At 36.8% G+C, this 20,506-nt stretch overlaps 1 protein-coding gene across 2 annotated transcripts in view; it reads right to left on the reverse strand.

The window, feature by feature from the left end:
- The window catches only part of Chmp1b2 (charged multivesicular body protein 1B2), a 44,028-nt gene that overhangs the window by 22,505 nt on the left and 1,017 nt on the right, over positions 1 to 20,506 (reverse strand). Inside the window, exon 1 of one of the 2 annotated variants that reach the window (XM_087600349.1) lies at positions 4,471 to 6,098. Coding sequence is in view for 1 of the 2 variants with exons in the window: in NM_001134589.1 (NP_001128061.1) it covers positions 11,751 to 11,848 (98 nt within the window). In the remaining variant the exon portion in view is untranslated. Of the gene's footprint in view, positions 1 to 4,470; positions 6,099 to 11,750; positions 11,849 to 20,506 lie in introns of those variants that run through there. The other variant, NM_001134589.1, reaches the window with a different exon arrangement.

Raw genomic sequence — 20,506 nt, forward strand, 5'->3', positions numbered from 1 at the left:
GCATCTCAGAACCAGTAGCCAGCCCTAACAATCAAATGTCCTTTATAAGAGCTGCCTTTGTCATGGTGTCTCTTCACAGCAGTAAAAATCTAAGATAACCGCTGAAAAATTTCTTCAGTCCCTCAAGAGCTTTTAAATTCCTCACTCAGTCCCTGTTTCCTAATACTTCCCTAACAAAAGCAACTCACTGTTTCTTCTTTTAACAATCAACACACATATTTCAAAGAGGGAAAATGTTAATCTAAAAATTTCCCCTTCATCTGTCTGTATTGTTTCTGAAAGCTTTTTAATAATTTATTTTAAAACTTTCATACACGAATACTATATTTATAGCATCCTTTCTCCCTCCAGCTCCTCCTATGCCTTCCCCATTCCCTCAAATTCATACCCTCTTTTTCACTCATTATTAGTGTTATATATGTAAATGAATAAATTTATAAATACAATATGCTCAATCCATTTAGCGTTGTCTATGTGTGTATATTTCAGCCTTGACCATTTAGTATGAGAAAATAACCAATAAGGGTACTAGTGTCTTTGATTCTCTTTCTCAGCAGTAAGTATTTGCTTGAAGTGAGGCCTTGTAAGGTTTCCCTTCGCCACACTGGCCTGTAAACTGGTACTGCCCTTGTCCAGGTCTTGCTTTAGGTATGGAATTGTTGAGAGCTGGTCGTTACAGCTTTCCTACTTTTAGTTTCAAGAACCCTATAACCTAGAGGTCTGAACACTTTTGACCTTTTTTGTAGAAAGCCAAACAGTAAGGAATTAAACTGTGCCAGGATACGAAACGAATCAGAATTTGAAGAGGAGGAAAGTTCTCAAAAAACAACTTAAAATATTCAAATGTCTTAAAGTATAGTTAGAACTCTAATGTATTAAGGTTCAGAAAGAGAAACACCTAATGTTGTCCTGCATGTATTAGCGTCTAATAGCTAGATATGTTTATTTAGGTTGGGGTAAGTATGGATACAGGTCAGAAAACCAGATAGGGCTCCATGAGGCTTTGAGGGAAGGCGTAATAATACAGAATATAGAAAACGTACCATAGAAGGGGAGATGAAGGAGGAACAGGGGCGGGGGGAGAATCAAGCAAAAGTAAACATATGAAAATGGCATAAGGAAACATTACATTTTAAGGTAATAAACAAATCAATACATAACAAAACAAAAACCCTTTCAAAAAAGCAAGCCTCAAACCCTATTTGTCACTTTTTGGTAAAAATGAACAAAACAAGCCGCCATGGCCACAAAACGAAAAGACAAACATTAACAGATGCTATTTCTGCTGTGAAGATACCAAAAGCTGAAAGATAATCTCACAGTGTGAAATCTGGTTAGCCATTTCCTATCTCAAATATCTATTCTGGGTTTTAGACAACAGATGATAGTCATCAATTCAGTACAGAGTTAAATTTTTGGCGTGTAGTTAATTATTTCTTCCTTAGTTGGCTCAGTAGTAAACAGCTTTTAGATTTAACACTCTGTCATTCTAGGCAGGACACAATTTTCATAGCCATTGTAATAAATGCATTAACAAATACTGGGTTTTCTCTTCCTTTCTCAGTCAGCTTGCACAATTTGCTCCATTTTACAAGGCATGGAAACCTTTCCCTGACTTCTGATCTCTAGTAGTAATGTGGGAAGTTACTTTAGGGAATGTTTCCCTAAACTTATAGTTGGTTTCCTTAAAGACACAGTTGACTTCACAGTTCTGTAGTAATATGACCTTCCCAATAACTACTCAGCTCTAACTACAGCAGGAACATGCTACAGACTTCTGCAGGAATTCAAGTTACACCTTCTAGTTGGGTGATATACATCCCCTTTTATGATACTGGTCACTCTACAGGCCAGTTCCCACAGTCTAAAGAAATGAGGCCAGGCCATCTAGCCCTGCATATTTCTCTCTGAGACAGGGAGTAAAGACATTCTTCTGTGGTTCTGTGGGATGAGCTTACCCTAATTTATAGTCCTCCCGAGGACCTGAGTCGTACAATATCCTTACCATGTAAACTACCCCAGATTAATGCTGAATCAAGTGGTATTCTTATAAGAGTCAGACATTGCATTTGTTGTCCTCCCTGAGAGCTTTCTTCTCTGAACATCTCCCCACCTATCATCCTGTCTGTGAAGGCTTCCTCTTCTACTTTCGGCTATCCTCTTACAGGACATTTCTCCATAGGCTTTAAAGGAAAGCTTTCTTTTCTTTAGGGCCCTGTTTTTAATGTGTTGTACTGTCCCCTTTTCATGTTCTCCTCCTTTAAACTCTAATCATGGCTCGAAGACCCTCATTCTTAATAAAGCTAATTCCCAAAGGGCAATTACATGTCAGCTCCTTTTCTCAACCAGCAATTATTATTATTATTATTCCTTTATCAAACATTTCCTATAAAATTTCATTTACAAAAAAGATTCCAAGAAGGATCCAACCTGCAGGGCAGAGTAGGCTCCCTTTTGCTATAACAGATTCATGCCACAATGAACAAAGTGGAAAAGAGATCTAGGCTGTTTCCTGATTCAATTTTATGTTTCCATATATATGGAAACTCATAACTGTGTACGCTCGAGCGCGCATGCACATGCACACACACACACACACACACACACACACACACCTACACACACACACACCTACACACATGCAAAAGCATACACACATACCATATGCAAAAAGAAATGGAGAAAGAAAAAAGTTCCCACTTTTAAACTACATAAAACACTTTTAGCATATAGATTTTCATAAAAAACCTTATGCTTAAGTTTCCATGGAAAATTAGTTTAACACATTTTAACTGTCAATAAAATATAAGCAATGGGTTGGGACAGACGTGCAATATAAATGAGAAAGGATAAGGGAGAGAAAACTAAGGAAGGAACTAGAAGTTACATGAAAAGGTAAAATGTGAAGACATTTCTGAACAAAAACATAAGCACAATGGACTAAATAGAAGCACAAGGAATACGTCCCCTGTCAGTCAATTGATGGCATGAAACATTAATTATGATGATATAATGGTAGGATATTTTACACAAACAGTATGGTTGTGCTTTCCTGAGACTTGATACCTTTAAAAATTATTATTATTAACATCCTCAGTATATAAAAGCACTTGATCAAAAAATCTATTGGAGGTTTGCTTCTCTCTTCTTAGAGTTGAACATATATTTTTACATAGAGTTTGATGTAAAAATGCCACTGTGTGCACAAAGTTCAGGGACAGTAACTGGCATACATTCATCATACGTAATGATGGGTCGCAAGATATTTTCCAGCAATTCTATCATGCATTTTGACAATGTCCATGCCTTGCCTTTCCCTTCATCCTCACTCTTTACTTTAAATGCAAATCCACATAGGTGCCTCCATCCCTCTTTAAGTTTTTTCTATTATAATTCTTTCAAGTAAGAAAAACGAAATGCTCAAAAATCAAAAATAACTCAATATAACAACAGACATGTGCAATTATGAAGAAGTACCTGAATATCCAAAGCAACACTCTAACCTCAGCCCTGATGCCTGAAGAACTCCTGTTGTCCCATCCTGACATACTTCCCCAACCTCAACACCTATAGTGACCTCAGCATGCTAACTTGAATATGTGAGAGGAAAATGTAGGAATACACTTGAACATACAGGTACAAGAAGGACTGTTTGAATATTCTTTTAATATAAGAATCAAATTAGCCATTATGATTATTAGAAATTATAAATAACCTACATGCCTATCAACAAATAAAAATGAGGTATATTTACATAATGTAATATTTTTGTTGTTGCTTTGTTTTTTGTCGTTTTGTTATTTTTGTTCTGTTTAGGTTTTTTGAGACAAGTTTCTCTTGTGTAATAGCTCTGGTTGTGCTGGAACTTGCTTTGTAAACCTGGCTGGCCTGGAACTCCTATAGATTCACCTCTTGGGTTTAAAGGCCTGTGCTACCACACCAGGCTTACAGGGTTGAGGAGGATCTGTGTGAAGGGGGTACTGGCAAGAGTGAGGGTTGAAATTGGGATGTAAAGTAAATACATCCAGTATTCTCCTTCAACCAAGGAAGACACCCAAAGAAAAGACAGGCAAGGCCAAGGGGAAAAAATTACCCCACCCACAGCCTCATGCAAAAGCTGGAGGCCAAAAAGGTAATGAATCCTCTGAGAAAAGGCCTAAGAGTGTCAGCATTGGGTATGTCATCTGGCCCAAGAAATCTCACTCGCTTCCCCAAATGACCCTGTTACATTATGCTGCAGAAGGCAAAGGGCCATCCTCTGTAAGGAGCTCAAAATACTTCCTGCCATTACGAGTTCTCTCAGGCCCTGGACAGGCAAACAGATCCCCAGCTGTTCCAGCTTGCCCACAAATGCAGGCCACTGACAAAGCAGTCAAGCAAAGGCTGCTGACCTAAGAAGAAAGCTGCTGGTAAAGGGGATATCCCAACCAAGAGACTGCTTGTCCTTTGAACAGAGGTCAATATAGTTACCAATTTGTGGAGAACAATAAGTCTCAGCTGGTGGTGACTGCCCAAGATATAGACCCCATTGAAAGGGTAGTCTTCCTGCTTGTCCTGTGTCACAAGATGGGTGTCCTCTACTGCATCATCAAGGGAAAGATCAGGCTGGAGCAGCTAGTCCACAGGAAGACAGGCATCATTGTTTTATCACAGGTTAACTGAGAAGACAAAGGTGCTCTGGCTAAGCTGGTGGAAACTGTTAGGTCCAACAACAATGACAGATACATGAGATCCGCTGCCACTGGGGAGGCAACATCCTTCCTGGGTCCTAAGTCTAGGTATTAAAACAGTGACTCCTACTATAGGCTAGAAAAGGCAAAGGTCAATGAACTACCCACTAAACTGGGTTAAATGTATTCTGCTAAGTTTTCTGTCCATAAAATAAATTTAAAATTATCCTGTAAAAAAACAAAAAGAAATCATGAAATGCATAAGTAAATGGATAGAGCTATAAAAAAAATCCTGAATCAGGTAACCTACAAATACTGTATGTATTCTTTCTCCCTCCCTCCCTCCTTCCCTCCTTCCCTCTCCCCTACACACCACACACACACACACACACACACACACACACACACGATGTTAGATCTTCCATAGGCAGGCTACAGTCCCCATAACCACAAATGTTAAATTAGAAGAGTCTAGGGGAGACAGAAGGATCTCCCTGGGAAGGATAAATAGAATGGACCCTTATGGATGGGTAGTGTGTGTTCGGGGTTTGGGGAATGGAACAGGATGATCAAATGGGGATGGGGAGTGGAGGGGTAAGAGAGGGAATGTAAGGGACAGCTAAAAGAAAAAAACATTTGAGGGGTCCCATGGAAATCTGGTATAGTAGAAGCTTCCTAAAATACATACATACACAAAAGAAATCTAAATGGAATAAATGAATAAAGGGGGAGCCAAAGCCCCAAGTAGACATCTCTCCAATACCTGAAATGGGTTACATACGATTAAGTTGTTGGCTAAAAGGACCCCATGAAAACTTCCAAACATTCTAGACTATTGCCAAGGATATTGGTACAAACTATTGCCACAAACTTATGGTAATGTTCTACTGCTGAAGACAGCACCTAAATAAATAACTCATGGAACATGGAGAAGTCAAACTGGTCCCTACCCAGAGTCCTTAACCCCTACTGACTAGTGTTCATGGTACTGGGAAGTACCCTGCATATTATAATAGGAGGAGCAATGTAAACTCCAACCTAGATTTAAAGTCTTTGATCTTGCATGTAAGATCACTGATGCAATAGTGGTACAAAAGTTGCAGAAATAACCAGCCATCAGCATATTGGATTTAAGGCCCAGTCTGTGAGATGGAATACACTACCTAGGGGACCAGGAACTAGAGACTTCATAAGTCAGGGACATAGGGGAATTCCAAGTACTACAATTCTACTAAAAAAAATCAATAAAATGTCTCCTAATGACATTTTGCTATACTAATAAATTGGTGCCTTACTCATCCATCATTAGAGAAGCTTCCTCCTGTAGTAGACGGGAAGAAATACAGAAACCCACAATTGGATAATGTTCTGAGAGTGAGAAACCATAGACTACTCAGCCCTAAATGGGATGGCTCCATCCAACCCCTCCACACATAGCTCAGGGAACCCAGTGAACAAGGAAGCAGAAAGACTGTAAGAGCCAGTGGGGATGGAATACACCAAGGAAACATGGCCTTTCAGACACAGCAGAACTGATGTAGCGCATAGGAACTAACAAAGGCTAGAGCAGCATGCACAAGATCTGTATAGGTCCAAGCACTGAGAGGCTGAAGTAGACATTACCTCTCATCCCTAACCAAGAAGATATCTTTAAATGACAACAGCTTACAAAGGGAAAATTTGCTTGAACAGAATCTCACTGGGTGTATAAACCACACTTATGAGTAGGTCCGATGCTCTAGCAGTACATGGCCAACAGAAAACAAACTCACTGTTATTTTTATAGTATTTTTGTCTAATATTGTTTTCTTTGGGCATTTCCCTTACTTGTGCATATAGTTTCTAATTTTTTTTAATTGATTGTATGTATTGGGTGTATATAGTTCTTGTGCTACTCTTTTTAATTATTATGTTTATTTAATTTGTCTGTTTTCTAAGACTATGAAAAATGAAGGCATAGAAATGGATGGATGGGAAAAATCTGGGAAACAGTGGTAGAAGAGAAACCATGATCATAATTTATTACATAAAAAATTAATTTTAGTACAAATAAAATAAATAAGAAATTGGGAATGGAACTATATACACCCCCTACCACAAAGAAAAAATTGGTGAAGAAACATTTTTTTAAACATTCAGTAACCTTAGCTATCAGGGACGTGCAAATTAAAACTATTTTGAGATTTCATCTTAACCCAGTCAAATTATAAAAACAAACAAACAAAAAATCAACAACAACACAACAAGAACAAAAAGCACATAACAACAAATGATGCTTTTAACTATAGGTAACAGTGCAAAGTAGGATAGTCAATATGGAAATCAGTTTGGAGGTTCTTCAAAAAGCTAGCAATACATATATCACATCGTTCAGCTACTCTTAGGCATACTCCCAAAGGATCCACATCCTACTACTAAGATCCTTGCTCATCCATGTTCAATTGCTGCTCTATTCACAATGGTCAGGAAATGAAAATAGCCTAGATACCTATCAACTAACAAACACATAATGAAAATATGTAATACTATTCATCCATAAAGAAATATAAAATTACAGGTAAATGGACAGAGCATGAAAAAAAAATCATCCAGACTGAGGGAGGCCAGATCCAGAAAGACAAAAGCCACCTGACCAGTTCTGTCTCATATCCAGATGACAGCATTGAAATTTTAGATACATTTCTTTCAAGTAAAATACACAGAGACATTAAGAAACTTATAGGCAGAGGCCATTGGAGCAGGCTTCTAAGGAAACATTGATAAAATGTAGGAGGTATGAAGGATAGGGAACAATGGAGCAAGAAGAATGGAGTAGGAGTGCAAGGGGAAATGAGAAAGGAGTGAGTACAGGAGGGAATTAGGGGCCAAGGAACACAAAAGACCTTTGGTGTGTTGGGAAATCTAAGACAACTTGACACAAACTATAATCATCTGCAACGCCCACCTCATCCAGCAAGGAAGACGCAACACCATTGGACTCTTCTCAACAGCCTTTATTGCAGGAACACCTCATTGTTGATACGGGGACCCCGAGGAACAAAGGCACTCGCCTTATATACAAGACAGGCTGTGGCTGTAAACTTGTCCTCTAGGGATTGGTGGAGCATGACATACCTTATTAGCATGAATATCACCCTGGCCTTGTAGATGCCAGAGGAATGCCAAGGACACGCACTTTGTGTTAACCACAAAGGACCACCAGATGTCAGCGCCATCTTTTATCTATATGTGCCGCTCCCTACAATCATCTGAGAAGAAACCTTGATTGAGAAAATATCTCCATGAGATTGGGCTGTGCAGCCTGTAGAGCTTAATGGGGAAGGCACAACCCACTGGGTGATGGTGCCACTGCTGGGCTGGTAGTTCTGGGTTCTACAAGAAAGCAGGCTAAGCAAGCCATGGGGATAAGCCAATAATCAGCAGCCCTCCATGGTCTCCATGGTCTCTGCATTGGCTCTGGCCTCCAGCTCCCTGCCCTTTCTTGAGATTCTGTCATACCTCTCTTCAGAGAAGGACTAAAAGAAGGAAGTGTAAGCTAAATAAACATTTTCCTCCCAACTTCCTTTTTGCTCATTGTGTTTCACTACAACAATAGAAACCCTAGACATGTGGAAAAACAAACATATGGAAACCCACTACTGTAGAAGCATCCTAAAATATGTGCATGTATAAAAAAGTTTAATTCTCGTACCCTATAATGGGGTCAAGGAGGGAAGGACAATATCTCTCTCAAATACCACATGCTATGAAACAAAAAACAAAATCCAGTGTCAGATATAAGTTACCCCTTTTAGATTTTTTTGCCATTGGAGTCCGATAGATACATTCCTATCCCCCAAAATTCCAAGCTATCATCACTGCTTTGGATCACTCCTTTCCAATCTTGAAGATAAGATCTTATTGCTGAAGATAGCACACACTCAAGTCACAGAACATGCAGGAAATCGAGTGACATTTGAGCTTGACGCTCCATCCCTACTGGCTAGCTTTCACAGTAGCAAGGTGCTATGCATGGTATGGAGGGAATAAAGTAATAGTTTTACCCAGTTCTGAGCCCTTCAGGCAACAGTAGTGAGTGGCCTAGTAAAAATATGCCCAGTAGTGTATGGGAGTAGCCAATAACTTTTTTTATTAGATTTAAGATTGTTCTACAAGATGGAACTCATGCCAGGTACCTTTAATGGAGCCAAGAGTTCATAGCTGGGCAAACCTACTACTATTATTTTGCTAAATGGACACAGTATTAAACTTATTCTTAAATACTTTCCTTTCTAATCATAGATCAGTACAGCTCTCAACTTTCATCAGAGAGGATTCTCTTTTCAGAAGAGAGATTAATGCAAAGATCACCACTAGTTAATGTGAACAGAATAAGAGACCATGGTGCTCAGCTCTAGATGACCTATCTATATCAATCACCCCTACTTCAAGGATTATTCTGAAAAGAGTAAGCAAAAGGAGTAAGAACTCAAGGGAGTAGATGAGTACTGGGAAACAGAACTGTCTACATATGACAGGCCCACATGAACTCCCAGCAGCTACTGACCATATTCACAGGACCTGTACAAAATCAAGTCAAAAAATAAAATCCCAGCCAGGATGGGGGAGCAGATCAGAGTCCCACCATTAGTTGGGACTGATGGCTGCTGGTAAAAGAAGAGTAAGTTTTCTTCAGGGATGTGACCCAAGAGGCTACCCATGTGCCAGTAGCAGCCCTACACCTATGCACATATTGGTCTCACCAAGGTGTTTCAAGTGAAAGCACAAGAAATTGGTAGGGAGTAGTGGAAGGGCTACGGGACGGACTAATGGGGAAGGAGTGGGAGTGAATTTAACAGAAACGTATCAGATGTGTTCATAGAATTCTCCAACAATAAAAAGAAAATATGAGAGAAAACCATGTAAATCTGCATATACACAACCTAATTAACAAAACATGCTTGAAGATGTTATCCTTCAAAGGTTTTACTTCTAAGTCTGGCACTTGCTTTAGTAATCTAGATTTTGGGATAACACCCAAAACTGCCAAAAACGGCTTATAATCTAAGCTGTAAATGGCATAATAAAATCAGCAAACAGGCTTCAAAGATACATTTTTAAAAGGAGCAGATAATTAAGAAAAATGTTTACTATCCTTAGCCAGTACAGAAATGACAATTAAAACAAAATGAAGATTTCACTTTAGCTGCTCAGAATTGCTATCATTCAGTAAACAACATTAAATGCTAATGAGGACATATACAGCCACCAAACTAGATAAGATGGATGAAGCAAAGAAGTGCAGGCTGACAGGAACCGGATGTAGATCTCTCCTTAGAGACATAGCCAGAATACAGCAAATACAGAGGCGAATGCCATCATTAAACCACTGAACTGAGAACAGGACCCCCGTTAAAGGAATCAGAGAAAGGACTGGAAGAGCTTGAAGGGGCTCGAGACCCCATATGAACAACAATGCCAAGCAACCAGAGCTTCCAGGGACTAAGCCACTACCTAAAGACTATACATGGACTGACCCTGGGCTCCAACCTCATAGGTAGCAATGAATAGCCTAGTAAGAGCACCAGTGGAAGGGGAAGCCCTTGGTCCTGCCAAGACTGAACCCCCAGTGAACGTGATTGTTGGGGAGAGGGCGGTAATGGGGGGAGGATGGGGAGGGGAACACCCATATAGAAGGGAGGGGGAGGGGTTAGGGGAATGTTGGCCTGGAAACTGGGAAAGGGAATAACATTTGAAATGTAAATTAGAAATACCCAATTTAATAAAGATGGAGAAAAAAATTCTAATGAGGATGTGGAGAAAATGCAACCTTTATATGCTGCTAGCAGAAATGTAAATTAGTTGAGTCACTATGGAAATAAACATTGATGCCTGCCATAAAACTAAACATAGATTATCCATACCACCTAGCCATGACACCCCTAGGACTCTAACATGTAACACAGTAACTTATATAGCCATATTTATTGCAGCAGTATTTATACTTACCATGTTATTGAACCAGGTTAGGTATCCACCAATAGCTGAGAGAAAAAAATAGTAATTTACACATATGTCCACACCTAATGCAGTTTCAGTAGCCACCAGAGGGAGAATGAAATTTTGTTTGCTGAAAATGTATGCAAGCAAGGAACATAAGAGTGCGTGAAATAACTCAAACTCAGTGTAAGTCTATTTTCTCTCATTTGTAGATCCATGCTCTTATACGGACACAAATATGGCTATAGGACATGAAAGCAGAAGTGAGATTGTATGAGGTGATGGACATTGGTTGGAGGGGGAACAAGGCAAAGGGCGTGGCATGGATATCATCACAATACATGATATACCTGCTTGAAAATGGCTGTGAAACCCATCACTATTCACAATGATTATGTAGATAAAAATGTTTCACTATGGCTGAATTGTTTGTGCAAACAGTAGTACTTTGTGTCAACAACTAATTTCATTCCAGAGATCTGGAATTCTAGCATGTTCTAGGTAAAAAGTCCAAACACAATTGATACCAATAAAACCTTCAGAAATCTATGTTCAGAGTTTCTGTGTGAGGCAATGTTTCACATGCTATTTGTTGGAGAATTTAAGCTTGTCCCAATGTGACTCCATTGAAAAAGTACTCCTAGAGAGAAGGTGAGCCTAAATCTCATAGACTGCCCCTTGCGGTGGTTTTCTTTGCTGGGTTTACATTGAAACCTTTAACTCTATCCCTGAGGAAAACTACTTACTGTGTTCTGTAACTCTTGCTAGTAAATAACCAAAGCAAAATATACATCAGTTATCTGCAATGTTTAGATATAAAACCTTAGAATGCATGGGTGTTAGAATCACAAGTGGGCTTCTCAGAAAGAATTAAATTAGCTAAGGACAGATTTTATTTGCGGTAACTCAAAAGTACACAGTTTTGTAAGCTATGTTTACACATATAAATAGCAAAGAAGTTTAAGCATAACAAAGAAGGCATTATCAACGACATAGGATAATGATTTAGCTAAAGAGACACTATATAATTAACTTACCCTTCTATATCTATTTGCACTTCTTTTGTGAATTAGAAAAGTAAAAGTATTAAAAGTGGTCTACCTTTTTTATCTTGGCCTTTTCAGCTTTTTCTTCTTTATCACACTTCTTGGCATTCCTATTCAGTTCTTTTGCAGCAAACTTCAAGTTAAATAAGTGTTCTGAAAATATAGGTTAAGGCTATCTAGTCAAAAAGTCATTTGTCCAGCATAAAGACCTGCCATTTAATGTTAAAATAATTAAAATGATCAGATAATATTATAATTTAAGGCAACTAATTTTAAAATTTCTGAGGAAAGAGAACAAATTATTTCTTTAAAACTTCCTTTCACCCCAAAGTCAAGTTAGTAGAAGATACAACATTAAGTATAAAAGAAAAATAACTACTCTGAAAAAGGTAGGCTTAGTCAAGTTCAATGTCATCAGTAATAAGTTATGCCAATATTATTTACTTTCTGAAGTGATATTTTGAGAATAATATATAATCATTAGTATCATAGTACTGTTGTTAAAACCAGTCTCATTTTTTATAAATGAGCAGTATAGATTTTCAAGTGTCAAATTCACCAAGATCGAGGAACAAATGAATAACTGAAGCAAATAACAGACTGCAGAGATAATGTGACTAAGTGAATCATTACTGAAAGGCTCCCAGAAACTACCAATACCCCTTACTGAAGGAAACCAAGGCAAAGCAGAACTGAAGCAGAGACCACGGAGGAACACTCTTTACTAGCTTGTTCCCCATGGCTTGCTCAGCTTGCTTTCTTATAACACCTGGGCCCTCCCACATCAATCAATCAATAAAATGCCTCAGAGACTTGCCTACAGGTGTACTTTCTTCCCAGATGACCAGTCTTGTGACAAGTTGACAAAAATAAATAAATAAATAAATAAATAAATAAATAAATAAATAATAAATAAATGAGTTTCAGAGCCTACCTAAAAAAAAGCTGCATGTGGTGGCCTGCATCTATAATCCCAGAATTCTCACTGATCTCACTGAAAGGTGGGAAGAGAAGACTAGAGAACTGCCCAGAAGTTCTTGGGACAGCTATTCTAGAATATACAGTACAAAAGAAACAGTAAGCCAGACCTTGCCTCTACCTTGGCTCAAAGAGAGAATTGACTCCCAAACATTGGCTTTTGACTTCTACATGTGTACTGTAGTACACACACAATAATAAAAGAAAAAGAAAGTTCAACAAAAAAATCATTTTCAAAGTATCAGCATAGGGTTGAAATGATGGCTCAGTGGTTAAGAGCACTGGCTGTTTTGGCACAGGACCTGGATTTGATTCCCAGTTCCTATAGAGTACCTCACAGTTGCCTGCAGCTCCTATTCCAGAGAATCTGATAACCTCTTCTGACCTCCACAGGAACCAGGCACCCACGTGACAAACAGATGTTCATCGTACAAGGCAAAACATTCGTACCATAAAAGGAAATTAAGATATAATTTTAAAAATATTATGATGGCTTACAAATAATGAAATAAATTGTAGGCAGGAGTGATGAGATGTCAAGAGACGCAAAAAATAATCAAATGCTATTTTAAAAAAAGGACCCATGAGTTTATTACTACAAACTAAAACAGGATCAGAAGTCAGCATAGTATTAGGAATTAAGAAAGAGGGACCATCATAAAAATTCACAAGTTGACCTAATATTCAAAGCATTCCATATCCCTACACCATAGCTTCAAAAGCGATCTTTGTGTGTGTGTGTGTGTGTGTGTGTGTGTGTGTGTGTGTGTGTAACTAACAAATACTGAAATACTGAAAAGTATTAACAGAACTCAATTAACTGGCAAGACAAAGTAAAAATACATAAGTTATGAAAGATCCCAATAAAAATGTTTAGTTAAGGTCCTGGAGAGATGGTTCAGTGGGGTTAACAGTCAGTTCTGGCTGCTCTTCCAGGGAACCTGGGTTCAATCCCAACATTCTCATGGCAGCTCAAAATCACTTGTAACATCATTTCTAGGGGATCTGATGTCCCATTCTGGCTTCTGCAAGTACTGAATATATCTGATGCATGGACATAATCCAGGCAAAACATGCATATGCATAAAATAAAATGAAAAAGTCAATTAAGAGTTTGTTAAAAATAAAATAAGCCAGATTAAGGTGAATAGGACATATTTTCTGCCCTATGTAGACTCCAGATATATGTGTGTGAAATATATATATATATATATACATACATACATACATATATATATACACATGTATACATATACATCTAATACACACACAAGTACACACATAAACAGATTACATGAAAGGTAAAAAGGAACTATTTATAGGGAGAAAATGGACTAAAAAGGAGAATTTAAAATGTAAATATTGTATATATGTAATCTGTCTTTAACCATATAAAAATAATAAATGAAAACAGAAGGGGAGGAAAGGAAGCCAGGAGGAGGAGGAGGAAGGAGACAAGAGAGACTAATGGGAAAGTAATGTACAATGATAAATTGATACAGTAAAATGAAATACATTACTTTTTACACTAATCTTTGCTTTTTAAAAAAGAACTTTTAGAAAAAGGCATGGAGAACAGAGCTAATCTTGCTCCAATAATGTGAGACTATACATCTGCAAGCATATTAATTAGACATAAGAAAACTTATTCATTAGGCCATAAACTGAAATACATTTCAAAAAATTTGTCAATTGAACACAACTCAGTAGTTAATAGATTTGCTTTCTTCATACTTTTCTCAAAGAAACTAAAGGTAAGATAAAAAATTAAGAATTTGTGTTTGAAATCTTTAAAAGGTGTCTATGTCTAATTAAAGAAAAAAATGAGGAAAGCTGTCTTCTCTGTTTAGCACTGAGTGTGAATGGAGTAACTGAAAGGAATCTTGTGGTACTTGGCTAATTGGGACTTTCCAGCCTTCCTGCCTCACATTTTAGAGAAAGACTAAAAATGATGTAAATATTTACCACATAAAATCAGGAAAAAGATAAGTTCCTAAACTCCATAAATAGGGCAAAAAAATAAGAGGGGAAAATAATAACAAAAACCAAGAATATAATAGGCAAGGTGATCAAAATGTCCCAAGCTGAACTCTGTTAAATCTGACATGGTATTGTTGTGTAGTAACTGATCGAGCAAAAAGAGCCATGAATAGAATAAAAAGAGAAATAGAACTATGGATGACGATACTTCAAAATTTTACATTAGGGGATTAAGCATTATATAAAAAGGGTACTAAATTAATGGCAGAAATTAACTAAAAAAGGCCCAAATAATTCAGAATTTCTGATGCAAAGCATTAAAATATTTTAACATTTAATAGAGTCACAAGAACAGACTTGATCATATTATTGGTGAATTTTGTCAAGAATTTAAGAAAATGGTAGTTCTTACCATACACAAACTTTCTGAAGGATTAAAGAAAAGAAAGAACACTTTTTAAACTTGGAAACAAAACTTTAATTAAAGGCCATATTTACTCATTAGCAAAGATGTAAAAATATTAAAAACAAAACTGAAAATCATTATAGATGGGCAATTTATTATCGATGCTTTATAATCGTGGTAAGTTTACCTTCAGAATCCAAAGACGGCTTAACATTATAAAACACTAAATCTATTATACATACATTTTATTCACATTCATGTATTAAGAAAATCTTGAGTAAAAATCTGCATATGCAAAGAAGGACCATGAAGACCCAACATTCAACTGGCAATCCAATCACACTAAGATGAATACTCCTAATGAAATCAGAAAAATAAAATGCATCTAACAAAAAATCTATTACAAGCATCAGACTTATCATGAATAGTTAGAATTATTAAAATCAGGGGGAAAAGTGACCTTGTTCTATTTGTTCTTAAATTATAACACTATTCTGGAGTATTTGTATGTATACAACAAGAAAGGAATGAAAAGTACTGGTTACAAAAGAAATAATCAAATCAACATGATTTTTAGATAATACAAATGTATTCAAAGAAAATTTAAATGCATGTATTCTTCAATACAACATTCCTATTCCTAGTAATGTATCACACAATTTTTGCCAATACGCACAGAACATATGTTCAAAACCTGATTGTAGTCCTATTTCTTATAATGATATGAGAGCTAATCTTAATGCCATCACTAAAATAATGAAAAATAAATTGTTGGTGTGTTAATATAGTGGATAGCTATATGGGAATGAAGATGTATATTTATACAGTGATAACTAATATTTTTAAAACAGTAATAGAACTATATATACCACTGAAAACATGAAAGATATCAATATGCTTTAAGAGTATACATGTCTGATATAATATATAAAGAATGCACTTAAGTCATAACTGTCAACTTTTAAATAGTAGCATCCATAGTAAAGGAAAAGAAGAATTTAATTGATAATGTTTTACAGTCTTTCTTAAGCCAAGTAGAAGTCTCTCAGGAATGTTCTACTCTTTTTCTAAACTTTCTCAAGAGGGAAAGACTTTAAACAGGACATTATAGGACTTAAAAAAAGAATTTAGAATTAAAAGTGATTTTTTGGCATAGAGTATTTATTTAATAAATTATTATTTACTAAGGCACCTATTTTAATTGAGAAATCTATATCAATACAGAAGTTTGTCTCGAAAACATTACATAAAACAATCATATGCTATTATATTGCATTTCCGTTTTATAGCTTTTCAAAAATCACTAAGATTGAAAGAATTCACTGTATATGAATAAAGAAGCTTTAGTTTAAAGTAGAATTCGACTTGCTATGAAAAATTTGTGAGAGTTTATTATTTAAACTTATAGTAAGTTTTCTAAATTCAGAAGTTCAGAAGCTATTCTATTACAAATGCTACCAACCAGGTTATATAATTCTCTTGATGAACAAGAGTAGAGGTTGAAAACATACAGGTAAGAAGAGGAAGAAAACAAGAGTTTCAGGCAGAGGGGCTGGGCACTCTTTTAGAGATGGCTCAGTGGTTATTAGCATTTTGCCTGTCCTGCAGCAGACCAAAGTTCAGTTCCCAGCACCTCTGTCAGCTAGCTCACAACCACGCTAACTCCATTTTCAGAGGATCTGACTTTCCTTTGGCCTCTGTGAGTACCTGCATTCATGTGACCATACCCAGACACAAATACACATACAAACATATTCAAGTCATTACAAATAAATTCTTATTTACAAATACATTTCTTTTTAAGAAAGTGCTCCACTAATAGTTGTTCTAGCATAAAACAGTGGTACCAGTATGAGAGACTGTCTATGTATTTGATAAATGGCATTATGCTTCCAACTTTCCGGCTTTATAAGCTTTCAGTACGTTAGTTAATACTGTGTGTAGGGAGGTAAATTTGAGAGCAAAAGAATCAGACTCAAGATCATCTAAACTAAAAGCAACTTTAGAGATAAGTTTACTAATTTAAAACACAAACCTATTGATCATTGGTTCTCATCCTTCCTAATGCTGTGACCCTTTAATATATAGTTCATGGAGTGGTGACTCCCAACCATAAAATTATTTTTGTTGCTACTTCAGAACTGTAATTGTGCTACTGTTTTGAACTATATCGACAAGCAGGATACCTGATATGTGACCCCTGTGAAAGGTTCCTTCAACACCACTGAAAGGGTTCACGACCCACAGGTTGAGAACTGCTAGGGCCGGATATGTATGTAGTAACAAAGGAATACAGAAACAAAGAGGTACTCAAATGCAGCTTATCTCTTAGGTCAGGGAATCTCAGAATTGGTCTTCATATGGTACGGAAAGAAGGACCTCAAAACTACATTTCATACTTCTTGTAAAAGACAGCATTCTGTTGATTTTACAAGCCATAAATTACATATGCACTGGCAGGGGACCAACGTAATGGGTAAATGTGAAATACTGTAAACACTGGGAACTAAAGCAGTAAAGAGACTACACCATTTACTGAACTTCAGCAAGGCTGACTTAACTGATTAGACTTTCCATGACTGGAGAGCTTGGAATTTTACAGGTCCAGGGCCTAACTACAATATGTCTTGGGCTATCTTTAGTCCCCTTAACAGCCATTCCTTGCCCACCTCTGTCTGGCCTAACATCCTGTGACTAACAGATAAAACCTTTTGAAATGTATTAACATACCAGCAGCTTTCACCAACCAAAAAGCTAAAAGTGTTCTCAGATAGACATGAGGGTTATAGCTGAGATTTTTCTACTGTGCTGTACCCTCCTATCTGATGTCTCCAATGAGCAAAAGAGCCCTGATGTATAACTTTCTTCTGTTGCTATAAAAAATCCACTAAAGTATTAGCAGTTTGGGGTAATGTGAATCTATGTTCCTAAGCCATGGTTAATCATACTTGGCTTCAGAATTAAATTATGTCATTCGCTTTGGAGCGAGGGTAGTTGTTTATGTTGACGGTGTCTTGATAAAAACACAACATTGTATATCAATGCTGGCAAGTCTGATCCTGATAATATGAGTTGTCTTGCTTTAAGATTTAAAGTGATTCATAAGATCTGTAATGACTAACAGCTATTGTTAAGGAGCTAGCTATTTCTGTGTGCAATACAGCCCCAGGTGATACCAGTCCTTCATTCCCTTTTTGAACTTAAGAGTATGTTCAGTACTTATTATCTACTTCATTGGTCTGTAACCTCCCTCAAGTCAGAATGCCTAAAAATATTATAGCAACAGGTAATGTGTCCAGAAAAATACACATAGTAAAATTCAAAACTGTGATTCTTAAAACAACAATCTTAAAGCCTTTACTAAGTCCACACATTAGCATTCATCTGAATTAGGAGTTACTTTGCATTGGTATTTAGGTTCTCATTATGTGTGACCTCTGGTCCCAGATCAAAAGCTGCTAAAAGATGGACGTAGTGTGTTTAATTTCATGTATCTACTACACGATTTGGTCTATAATAAAGATGCCAATTCAAGTATACTAATAATTAACTACTAACAGAAAGTCATTTGCTCATTCTTTGTCTACAATGGGACCAGTGTTGTGTATGCAAATGAGCATATGAGGATAAATGGTCCCATTCCCCACGAATTCATAGTCTAAAGAAAGAGTTAAGTAATGTTCCTTCCAAGGGTAGAGATGCTTAAAGAAAGGGTAAAAGGATGCAGAAAGGAACAGGAGTAACTGGTAGAAAACACTAACACTAGTCCTAAGATTCCTAGACTACAGAAGGGAAGGCTATCAGTTTAAACTAGGAAACAAAGTTCCTGTTAATGAATCACACTTGAATTTCATTAGTAAAATGACTTATAGGTGCCGTAATAAGGGAGGTGCGGCAGAATGGGCCACAGGGGTAGCCCTTAATTATCTATCTACTAATTTTTCATTCCTTTAATTAACCTAACACTAAAACCTATGCATGCATGTCACAGAAATTAAATCTGGCTTTAATTAAAAATTTAAAGTGAGCTTTACCATTGTACAAAGAGTAGATTAATATACTTAACAAAGACGGAAAAGTTACAAGGGCAACTAAATTATTTAATCACAGCCAATCTTCCTACAGTACAATGAGAATTTTACATTTTATAAAAGGGTAAGGTGTTCTTCAAATTTTACTTCAGGTTATTTATGGAAGGTAGTCTGAGTTCATATTATTTCCTACCTCTATATTTTGTGTGTGTGTAGGGGAGGCCTAGTTTACACAAAAATGAACCAAGATGAGTATTCATATGGTTTGGATCAAATTAAACCTTACTACTGTACATAACAGACTAAAGAGCAGTTTACTGTTATTAGGTACAGAAGTTACTTATACTGATTTTTTTAGAAGTATTATACAACACAGTTTTCTAGACCTGACTTGACTGCTGTACATACACAAGAGCACCCAGAAGCCTGTACAATATCTACAAAAGTTCAAGCCCATTAAAAAACAGGTACTGATAGGAGAGGAACTACTGAGGCCCCACCTCTAGGAGGTACTGGTAGTTGAGGCTATTGGAGTTGGGGGAATCACTTTTCTTTCAATGGTTGTTACTGCTAGGTTGCCCATGCCTGAGTGGTTGAGGCCACAGCCATATAAATAGGAACAGCACTAATTGGACTCTGTGAGTTAAAAAAAATGAGCATGTTTATACTTTTTATTGAAAAAATAGTAACCACATATTTTCCTATTGGGAATACAAGGCAGGCTAGACAAAGTAAAAGTAACCTGCCTCTATATTTTCAGAACAAGAAATAAAAACTTCCAGAGCTACTGCTTCTAATCCTTTCAAACTTTCTAGGAAAGGAGCTAATAAGTTTTAAGGTATTCAAATCTCTCATACTTCAGAGTATGTTCAAAAGTTTGGAAGGCACTACCATTTCCTTTTACATTAAAAATACTTTTCTAGGGTTGAAAGGTTAGATAATCATGCCTCCCAAATGAGCCAAGTGGATGGCAGGGGATGAATGTCATGCCTTAATTCAGAAGATTGTTGTTTTAAGGGACTTGGGAAATAAAACTGATCTTTTGACTCAGAGTTCAGTGCTCTTCACTTTATGCTACTATAATCCATATATATATGTGTGTGTGTGTATATATATATATATATATATACATATACACACACACACACACACACACACACTCACTAAACTATTGACTATTCTTTTACATGTAGTAGAAACTTGGGTCTTTCTTGGTCATCTTTTCATGAGTTGCACCCTTCCCCGATACTAGCATTTTAATTTTCAGCTTATCTTGGCTAGTGCCATATAAGTTACATTAGCAAGATTTTCTGTCTGACATAGAATTTAACCCATCAAAAAATTTACCTGAATTTCAGGCTTATAAACTAATAGTGCCAAACGAGCTTCTAACAGAACCATTACCATTACCCCCGG

This window comes from Rattus norvegicus, chromosome X, assembly GCF_021556685.1.
Source record: "Rattus norvegicus strain SHRSP/BbbUtx chromosome X, alternate assembly SHRSP_T2T, whole genome shotgun sequence".
Taxonomy (NCBI): Eukaryota; Metazoa; Chordata; class Mammalia; order Rodentia; family Muridae; genus Rattus; species Rattus norvegicus.